Source organism: Crocuta crocuta, unplaced genomic scaffold (assembly GCF_008692635.1).
Source record: "Crocuta crocuta isolate KB4526 unplaced genomic scaffold, BGI_CrCroc_1.0 scaffold306, whole genome shotgun sequence".
Lineage (NCBI taxonomy): Eukaryota > Metazoa > Chordata > Mammalia > Carnivora > Hyaenidae > Crocuta > Crocuta crocuta.
The window spans coordinates 274,351-285,604 of record NW_027529630.1 but is presented as its reverse complement, the minus strand read 5'-3'; the positions used below and the strand labels follow the sequence as shown (position 1 = coordinate 285,604).

The 11,254-nt window shown below is 37.7% G+C and overlaps 2 protein-coding genes across 2 annotated transcripts; one reads left to right on the top strand and one right to left on the bottom strand.

Annotated features, from left to right (window-relative positions):
* Positions 1-2,342: 2,342 nt before the first annotated feature.
* On the top strand, positions 2,343-3,278 carry LOC144229998 (olfactory receptor 52B4-like). Its single transcript, XM_077762157.1, has one exon. It carries the CDS (start codon positions 2,343-2,345, stop codon positions 3,276-3,278), a length of 936 nt encoding a protein of 311 aa, XP_077618283.1.
* A 6,577-nt stretch (positions 3,279-9,855) lies between these two features.
* On the bottom strand, positions 9,856-10,818 carry LOC144230044 (olfactory receptor 52B4-like). Its single transcript, XM_077762263.1, has one exon. The coding sequence runs from the start codon at positions 10,816-10,818 to the stop codon at positions 9,856-9,858; it is 963 nt and encodes a 320-aa protein (XP_077618389.1).
* Positions 10,819-11,254: the final 436 nt, after the last annotated feature.

The window sequence follows — 11,254 nt, the reverse complement described above, 5'->3', positions numbered from 1 at the left end:
GAGAGAGCGAGAGACTAAAAGACAGCTGGGTTGGGGGAGGGAGAGAGAGAGAGAGAGGGAGAGAGAGAGAGAGAGAGAGAGAGAGAGAGAGAGAGAGAGATTGAGAGAGCACGGGGGAGGGGCACAGAGGGAGAGAGAGAATCCTGAGCAGTCACCTCGCTGTCAGCACAGAGCCCTACTTGGGGCTCCATCTCATGAACCCATGAGATCATGACCTGAGCTGAAATCAAGAGTCAGATGCTTAAATGGTTGAGCCACAAGGCACCTCTACCATTGAATTTTTAAGAGACTGTTGGGGACAAAAGAATAAAAAAAAAAATCTTAAAAGTGCAGAAATAAATAAAAGAATTGCTGACCCAGAAATCTGTAGCAAAATACCCTTCAAAAAGAAGCTGAGATAAAGATGTATTTAAACAAAAGAACACTGAGAAATTTGTTGTCAGGAAACTGCAACGTGAGGAATGCTAACAATAAGGGACTAGAGGCTGAAAGGAAATGATATAAATGACACTACATGGAAATTTGTTTCCTGAGGAAGAAGTCAAGTGTATCAGAAATTGTATATATTGGGTTAAATATAAAAATTAATTCTCATCATTTCTCTACATACAAGTGACTATTTACAGTAAAACATTTAATGTTGTTCATGAGAGTTTATAATGTGTAAATAGATATAAAACATATGACAGCCATGGCAGAGACAGGGGGCGATGAAGGAAATGCGGCTGTAGAAGTTTTCTTTCTTTTTTTTTTTTTTTTTTTCAAGTTGTAAAATGAAAAGTAAGCATTTGGCAAAATACACAATCCTCTCAAGGTAAACACTCAGCAAGTAGGACTCTAAGGGTCCTTCTTAACCTTAACCTTAATTTCCTTAACCTGATGAGTAGCATCTGTGTAAAATCAACAAGTAACATTATATCTAAATGTGAAATTCACCCCTTTTCTTGGAAATCAGGGTTGGAGAGCCTTAGTGACGTGATCTGATTATAGGGGTCAGAGAGGGCGCTGCTGAGAAGGCAGCTCTCTGTGCTCCGTGGGGAAATTGTCCGTGAGGGCCTCAGGCAAGTGCATAAACTCTCAGCTCCCTGGTTGCCATCACTCAGAAAGTCCTGTTGTGACAAATCTGCTTTTAGCCCTTGAGAACTCAATTTGAAGCTCGTGAGTGAAATTTTATTGCTGAGGGGTGAAATTTCAGGGGGAAGACCTGCTCCTCACTCGATGTGATGGGGCCCAAAATAAAAGGTTAAAAATATCAGGACCTTTTTTTTGGAGTTACATAGACTCAGTTGGAAAGAATAGAGCAGTTGTGTGCTGGAGCCATTTATACACATTCACAAAATACAAAGTTTGTGCAGTTGTGTGTACTTCTTTCAGACTCCATTTTTAGTGCAATTATGTTAGTAGATTGAAATGGGCCATAGTTAGGAGTATGTACATCATGGAAATTGACAAATACTACAGCTAGGCTTTGTTTTTAAATATTTGTATGTATGTATGTATGTATGAACTGATGAGCCAGTTTACCAGCACACCACAGGACCAGAGTCACAACTGTGGAAAGTCCCAGTAGAATGGAAAATGCTATCACAAAGGGGAGAATGAAGCAACTCTGAGTTTGAAGGGCTCTTTAGCCTTTATTGTGCCAACAAACCATGACTTCTTACAATAAGGTTCTATGTAGGCCTCAGGTCTTGACTACTATAAACATTTAAGGTATTTATTAAGGCTTAGTCATGACTTCACACCCATCCAATATTTGTCACTGGGTTGTTTTGTTAAACGTTTTGAAGACTTATGCCGTGTTTGGTGTGCTAGGTTTTGGACAGGGAAAAGACACTCCCCAAACCACAGAATGTTCACCATCAATTGTGGACTCATTGATAGGAATCAGATTTGCTCCTTTCCCCAAGATAGGTTTACTGATTACATCGTCATTGGAAGCAGGAAGGGAGTAACTTGAGAGATATATCATGCAGGTGGTGAGAAGTGCCCTGAATAGGGGTAACTCTCTCTGTAGAATAAAATTGTATTATTATTCTCAAAAAACTTCACAAATACAGAAAGTGTCACTTCTCTTATGTTATTGTATTCATTTTATTTTGTACAACTAAGATAGTAACTTGATTTTCTTCACTTATATAAATATCTATCCTGTTTTGTGATTAGGCTCTCATTTACAGAAAAACCATGTCTTTCCATTTTGCTATATAACACAGCTCCTGGCATTCTCTGAATTGAATGGCATCAGGAAGGTGCCAAAAGTGCTTATAATTCTTTGAATGTAATCTGTATTTTCTCTTGTCTTTGCATACAGATGGTGGAGTCCAGTGGACTCCCCAGGCATGGCTACCTTAAACCACACTGGTATTAGCCACACAGTCTTGCTGGGCATCCCTGGGCTAGAGGAGCAGCACGTGTGGATATCCATCCCCTTCTTCATTTCCTATGTCATCGCCCTGCTTGGGAACAGCCTGCTCATCGGCATTATTCTCACAAAGCGCAGCCTCCTTGAACCCATGTACCTCTTCCTTTGCATGCTGGCCGGAGCAGACATTGTCCTCTCCACGTGCACAGTACCTCAGGCCTTGGCCATCTTCTGGTTCCATGCTGGGGAGATCTCCCTGGATCGCTGCATCACTCAGGTATTCTTTCTCACTTCCACTTTCGTCTGTGAGTTGGGAATCTTGCTGGTGATGGCATTTGATCGTTACATTGCCATATGCTACCCACTGAGATACATCACTATTCTTACACGTTCACTAATTGGGAAAATCGGTGTGACCATCTTTCTGAGAAGTTATGGTACAATTTTCCCTACAATATTTCTTTTGAAAAGATTAACTTTCTGTGGAAGTAACATCTTCCCAAACACAGCGTGTAAGCATATTGTCTTGGCCCATGCTTCCTGTAATGACATACGAGTAAACATCTGGTATGGGCTTTTTGTCCTAATGTCAACATTGGTCTTAGACATCGTGCTAATTTTTATTTCATATGTGCTGATTCTCCATGCTGTCTTCCACATCCCATCTCGAGATGCTCGCCACAAAGCTCTCAACACATGTGGCTCCCATGTCTTCATCATTTTCCTCTTTTATGCACCTGGTATCTTCTCTGTCCTCGTGCAGCGATTTGGACGCCATGTCTCACCCCACATCCATGTTCTGCTGGTCAATGTCTATAATCTGGCTCCACCTATGATGAATCCCATCATTTATGGAATCAGGACTAAACAGATCCGGGACCAGGCGGCTCATGTGTTTAGAATACAGAAATAAATGTGATGCTGGAAACTAACATTGCACTTTTCGCAATAATTCTGTCCATGCATGAGGTGAACTTTAGCATCAGAGTGTGGGACTGTACAGCTGAGAAACTACTTAAGTGACCCCAGGTATTGGTTTTTCTAGAGCAATTACATCAGAACAATTTTGGTTCATGTTTCTTCTAAAACCTCAAATCAGTCATTGGATATTAGGGCCTTTTGGTGCTTAGGTTTTTATTCATAGGTTGGAGAAGTAGATAAGTACACCACTTGGTCACTTATACCTCTATAAGCAAATACTAGCTAATGGAATAATATACACTGGAGAGAGTAGCGCTTCTTGGTGGGTTGCTGAAATATTCTTTTCTTATTATTTCTTATGTTCATGATATTTTTTTCATACTGTTAATTGTTTAGAAATAAATATTTAAAAACATCACTGCTTGGCTTAAAAACATCATATACATAATAATATATTAAGGAGTAATTAACCAAAAATTATGGTGAGGAATAAGAAATGTTTTCTCTAGAGTAACACTATCTAAATTAATGATAGGACATGTATTAAGTGCAATACAATAGTGCAGCACACCTAGTGGGTCTATGTCTTTGGTGATAGAACCATGCCCTAAATATGTTTATAACAGATAGAAATACATTGGAGATCAAAAGTTAAGTATTGTCTTTTAAAATATATTTTCCTATGCCTGTATTCGTCAATCTATGCTGATATCATATGAATGGTCTGTATATAAGATTCACGTTACTTTTAAAAATAATTTTAGTTGGAATTTTCTAACATTTATTCCATGAACATGGTTTACCAAAAAAGATTAAGTGAAGAATTTTAAGAAAGAGATATGGAGGTCATTCAAATTGTTTGTCGTACAGACAATCCTCCACCAACATATAGTTGATATATCTATGTGTTACTTACCACTTAAGGTCTAATATTTTTAAAGATATTTTACTGCTTTTGAAGTATGCCACACCATTATTATATTAACAAAATATAATGCTTCTACCCATAGAAACAAATAAACATGAAAAGAGGTATTAGCAAACACCATTCATTAATACTTCCATTTATGCAAGAGTGCAAGAGATGAATTATCTAGGTGGTGCTTATCTTAAAATGTTTTAGCTTTGCCTTCGTTTAAAAATTTTATTTATTTATTTTAAGTAATCTCTACACCCAATGTGGGGCTCAAACTCATGATCCCAAGATCAAGAGTTGCATGATCTTCTGACAGAGCCAGCCAGGTGCCCCTTGTGTTCATTTTTAAAAGGATAAGTTATCAGTATACAATTTTAGTTTGCAGGGGTTCCCTCCAACCCCAGAACTTTACAAACTTCCTTCTATTGTCATCTTTTACCTTTTATATTGAGAATTCTCCTGAAAGTTTTATTGTTGTTCCTTTGGATGTATTGTGCCTTTATCTCTGGCTACTTTTATGATTTCCTGTTGTCTTTTTATTTTGTCAGAACATTTACTACCATGTGTCCACGTGTGGTTTGCTTGCATGTATGCTTCTTGAAAATGTAAATTTATACCTTTCACTGGTTCTGGAGAGTTTCCATCCATTATCTCCTTGAATGCTTTTTCTGCCGCATTTTCTCTCCTTTCTCTCCACATATTTATATTACATACTTTGAATGTGTCTATGTTGTGCTTTATGCTCATTTATTTTTATTTCTGCCATCATTTTTCCTCTCTATTACTTCAGATTTTGATATTTGTATCAATCTATCTTCTCATTCTGCTCTGCCAAATCTGTTTATTTTAATTTCTCAGTTAAATGCTTATTATCAGAGAATTGTGTTTTTCAGTTCTATAATATCCATTTAAGTTTTTTTTTTTCCAGATTTTAATTCTCTGGATGAATCCTTCAAACTCTCAAGTAATCTCATCATATTTTGCTGTCTTAAAGACAGTAGTCATTAAAGTTCTATAATCTTTGACTGATAACCTTATCTAATTACTAGGTCATCTGACAGTCTGGTTTTGTTTTCGGGCTTTCTTTTTCCCCCGTGATCACTGATCACAATACTTTTCTTCTTTCTATGTCCAGGACTTTAATTTTATGCTTGATGTTTTAATAAAAATCCTATAGAGGCTGAAGATAAAGGCATCTTCCTTCAGAAGTGTTTTCTCCCTCTCTGGTATAGGGATAAGGCCAGTAGCCGATCACCTCATGTAGGGAGGCCTGGACCTGGTCAAGGTCAGGTTAATCACATTAATCTCCTGGGCCCTTATTTCTAGGGAAGAACTCTTCAGAGATTTTAGTTCAGATCCTGGAAGGCCCTCTTCTTAGTCTTAAAAACTGTGAGTGATTTCTTCCTTTCAGAGATTTTTTAGCTTACGTCTTTAGCCAAAAGACTCCATGCAGCTTCAAAATTTGCAAAATGACAGAAATGAGAGGTTAGGGTATAGTCCAGTCAAGCTCCTTCACCCTGCTAGGTCTTTCTTTCTTAGGAATCACTCTTAGGAATGTAAGAGATTTATTCTTGCCTTTTAGAATTTCTTGGCTTAGTTCCCCAGCATCTAGTGCAGACACAGTCCCATAGGAAAATATAGCTGTGCATTTGAGGCCTCCAAAGTTGGAAATTTTGACTGTAGTTCTGTTTGGCCACTGAAAAGCTCTGTGAGTTTCACTTTTTACCAGGAGAAGCCCTCTGCTAGGACCAAGATTGACCCTTAGCCCAGGCCCAGAATTTGCAAATAGTTCCTGGAAGAAAAGGTGGTTGACAGTTGTCAACTTGCTTTTGCAAGGTTCTTTTGTGTCTTGAATTTTTGCTCATCTGGTTTCTGTTGCTTTCCTGGCTCTCTGATGTCTTCATGTATGGTTTTTGCAATTTAGTTGTTGTCTTTTTCTAGTTGTAACAATGGAGACATTATCATGCTGTGCCTTATCATATACCCAAAACAAAGGTTCTAAGAAACTGTTAATACTTGCCTTGAAAACACAAAAATAATAAAGGTATAACACGTGGCTTGATTAAATATTTATGCCTTTGGGCCAGCAAGACATACTATTTCTACGTTTCCATCGGAATTTAAAAATGGCCACAGATTTTATTCATTATACTTTGAGATTCACTTAATTTTGGCTTTTAAGGATTCCCTCAACTTGTATTAACTATATATAAAGCGCAACATGATATAGTTTCCTTTGAGTCTTACCTGAATCAAGAATATGCACAAGATAAAGGGACCAACATCCCTTTGTATTGTAAATATTAAGATTACACTCCTGAACCTAATAAATTTACTTAGCATTCAGTTTTTTTTCTCTTATGGTACATTATTTCCGTTATATCAAGACAAAAGCATTAATTAGTGTCTTAGTTATCCTGTATAGTGAGCTTCTTGTGGCTACTTGTTTTTCTCCAAAATCCCTAATAACTGTGATTTTTAACAATATCAGAAATTTCCAGGGGGGTCTGGGTGGCTCAGTTGGTTAAGTGTCCAACTTCAGCTCAGGTCATAATCTCATGCTTTGTTGAGTTCAAGGGCCTCATCGGGCTCTGTGCTGCCAGTGCAGAGCCTGCTTGGGATTCTCTCTCTCTCTCTCTCTCCCTCTCTCTCCTTCTCTCCCTCTCTCCCTTCCTCTCTCCCTCCCTCTCTCTGCCTCTCCCTCCCTCTCTCTCAAAATAAATAAAGTTTAAGATAAAAAAACATCAGAAATTTCCAGACCATTTTTCACTTTATCAATCCTGTCAGAGTGAATCTAGTCACCTCTGATTATTTGTCAAAAGCCTACAATTTCAACTAACAATTTCAATTGTTTCTCATGAAGGGAGTGTAGTGGCATGTTGCCCTATACTCCAGATAACAGAGCCTTTCTTACATGGGCAATAATGGTGCAGTTTGTGTGTTTCAGATGTCAGTGGTCATTTGCATCACTTCATCTTGCTCAGCCTCTAAACAGCACTGGAAAATGGCTGACTGCTCTCTTCTTGAACTGTTGACTCTGCTCCCATGGCATCAGTTTTCTCCTATACCTCCCGGAAGTTTTCCAATAATCAACTGAGAGGGGGGAATCTAGAAGTCAGATGTTCAAGTCTTAAATTTGCATATTGTACCCCACACTTGGACTCCTCTTTACCTCACTTACCTTACCTCCCTTCTACAACCTTGACTTTCTTTTTTTCTAAGTCTTCTCAGTTCAGGTAAAGGCTCATAGAACTTTCTTTGTCCAGTGCACCAAATGTTCTCCTTGCTTACATTTCTCTGGCTCACTGCTTATCAGATAAGTTGCAGCACAAATGTCTTTTCCTCATTGAAAATGTCTCTGATCACCCAATTTAAATTACATGCCCCAAAGTAGGAAAGTATAGATATGGATCCAAAATTTGTAAAGTAAGTTCATTCAAGGCCAATCAAAACAGATTAGCTACCCATTTTCTCTCAGGCAGCTGAGTTCTAAAACAAGATTCAATAACTTATGTTAATCCTTTTATAGACAGACACCCTTGTTTTGCTTTGAATCCTCCAAAACACTGATTTACTTATACTCCCCCCAAACTAGTCTGCACCCTAAATCCTGTAATAATGCCATCTTTTCATTTGTTTGGTGAAACTCCTCATTGTTCTCTTGTTTCCCTCCTTACAATGGGTCACCCAAACCCCTGCCCTTCAGCCCTACTTTGCTGGGTTATAAACTTTTCCCTGAGGATCACAGATTGATCAGGTTAGGATTGTGTCATTAATCTCTAACTTTCCACCTTGCTCAGGATTCCACTCTCGTTGGAATTTGACAGCTGAACATTGCCATGGACACTTTGATTATGTACTTCCACCTCTTGAAAGAAGACTGTCATATTTGCAGAAATAGAAATATATAAAGAAACTTCTGCTAGCTAAAATCATGTGATTCAAATTGTAATTTAATTCACACTGTCTTAATTTAACAAATTTCCATTTAATTATTTTCAGCATGGTTAAAAACCATAAACAATCCTAGTATTTATAATGTGTATTTTCTTAACACTTTGTACATATTCAACCTGGCTAGGAGCATATCAAATGTAAATAAAAAATTTCAAGAATCTATCACATATAAAAAAATAACATAGAGGACAAAGGTTTATACATAATTATATTTATGTCAACATCATTGATGCTGGCAATCATTTGAAAATAAGCATCTAAGAATCTACTATTTAGCGAGTGTGCCTTGGTGGCTTTGTTGGTTAAGTGTCTGGCTTCAGGTCAGGTCATGATCTCGTGATTCATGAGTTCGAGCCCAGCATCGGGCTCTGTGCTGACAGCTCATGGTCTGGAGCCTACTTTGGATTCTGTGTCTCCCTCTCTCTCTGCCCCTCCCCTGATTGTACTCTGTCACAAAAATAAATAAAACAGAAAATAAAAGAATCTACTAGTTAGCTAAAATATGGATTTTGAAATATATTTTATACATAAAAATATACTAGCAATAATAAATTAATTTCATGTGCAAATCATTAACATGTACAAATCATTATACAATATATTAATACATGAAAATAAGGTTAACTGACAAAATATTTTATAAATAGTAATAATTATGTCTCTTGAGTATAATTATTGGTAATTATAATATATATANGTCCAGTTTGTCTGATATAAGTATCGCTACTCCGGCTTTCTTTTGATTAAAAGAGGAAATATTTTCAAAGAATGTTCCTTCTTTGGAAGCTGCAAAATGTAAAATATTGCTAAATACGGAATGATTATTTACATTATGATAAACATCTAAATTGTTATGATTTGAGCTAGTAAAATTTTGTTAAACCATGTTTCAAATATAATAAAATACTTGTTAGAAATCTATAGGAAAATAATAGGACTTAAGATTTTGCACATAGTTCAGTTTCAAACATGTAAAACATTAAAGTAAGAGTTAAAATGGAATTATATAATAAACATGAGTCATAAAAGGAACTTATTTATACATTTAAATATTTTCCAAGTATTCTATAATGAAAATTTTATGCACTGGCTTTTTAAGATGAAACTTTATTTTCTTGATATAGTATTTAGTTTGGTAGTAGTATTAGTAGACCCAATAGATACCACATCTGGGTATATACTACAAGGAAATAAAAAACAGGATATCAAAGAGATATATGCAGTCTCATGATTATTGCTGCATTATTCACAATGGTCAAGATACAGAAACAATTTAAATGTCCAACATGGGTGAGTGGATAAATAAATTGTGATATATATAATACGTGATTGTCTAGAACCATCATGAGGTGTCTCAGAGCTTGAGAAACTCAGTGAGGAATTGCTGGACAAAATTCGAGGACAGAGCACTGCTCTTGCTTCATCCATTTCCAAAGATCATGTTAGAGTCATTAAGGACATATGACTTTTGAAAATCAATGCATCCTGTCCCAGGGTCTTTGCAGGAGCGGGCTTGCTCAATCCAATATGGTGTCGTGCTCAGTTGTTTTGAGCATGAAGGAGTGAGTCCTCCAACCTTCCTGGTGATCTTACTCCAGAGACAGAAATCATTGAGCTTTTCCTTAGTGTTTCAGCTCTTATCTCCCACCCATTACTTCCATAGGCCACTTCACAGACAGCTAGAGATTCTGAAAACTCATTTCTTAAACCAAAGTAATTTCTGTTTTGTAAACAACACGTGAACCATCTGCTCTTGGATTTGCTTGGTCTTGATCCCATATATGATGGGATTCAGCATAGGTGGGGCAAGCATGCAGACGTTAGCCAACAAGATGTGGGTATGAGGTGGAGTGTGGCGTCCAAACCGCTGAGTAAGGGTGGTGAAGATCCCAGGCCCGTAAAAGAGGACAATGATGCAGACATGGGAACCACATGTGTTGAGAGCTTTGTGGCGAGCATCTCGGGAAGGGATGCGGAAGATGACACAGAGAATCAGCACATAGGAAACAAAAATTAACACAACATCTAAAACCACTGTTAACATTAGGATGGAAAATCCATACCAGATGTTCACGCGAATGTCATTACAAGCATATTTGGCCAAGCCAATGTGTTCACAGTAGGTATGTGGAATAATATTATTTTGGCAGAAAGTCAATCTTTTCAAAAGAAATATTATGGGGAAAATGGTACCATAACTTCTCAGAGAGATAGTCACACCAATTTTCCCAATCAGTGCACGTGGAAGAATAGTGGTGTATCTCAGTGGGTAGCATATGGCAATGTAGCGGTCAAACGCCATCACCAGCAAGATGCCTGACTCAGAGATGAAGGTGGTATGGATGAAGAAGAGCTGAGTGATGCAGCGATCCAGGGAGATCTCCCGGGCATGGAACCAGAAGATGGCCAAGGCCTGAGGTACTGTGCACGTGGAGAGGACAATGTCTGCTCCTGCCAGCATGCAGAGGAAGAGGTACATGGGTTCGTGGAGGCTGCGCTTTTTGAGAATAATGCAGATGAGCAGGCTGTTCCCAAGCAGGGTGATGATGTAGGAAATGAAGAAAGGGATGGAAATCCACATGTGCTGGTCCTCAAGGCCAGGAATGCCCAGCAAATGGAAGACTATGTGGCTAACAGCAGTGTGGTTTAAGGAATTCATGCCTGGGAAGATCTCTCAGGACCTCACTTCCTATTCACACTGAGAGGAGAAAATATATATTACCTTTAGTATATTTGTAAGGGGAATTATATTAATTAGTATATTAAAATTCTTTGTAAAGTCACCTCCATTTTCTCAGAAGTTGCAAATAATAGGAAATTTGCAAAACTGAAGAATATAGTCTGAGTTCCAATGAGTGACAGCCAAATAAACTTATCTCCAACTAATCAAAGTAGGAGGTAATTAGTATGTATTTCACTTTCAAACAGAGGATTATGAATGCGGAGAGAAAATCGTTATACATGTCTGGGGAGGCTGTAACAAGATGGTATTTGAACTTGACCTTGAAATTGACTAGTTTATCATAAAGTGAAGAATGAAAAGAGAAGGGAGGCAGCATGAGAAACGGTGAATATATAGATCAATGTGTAGTATG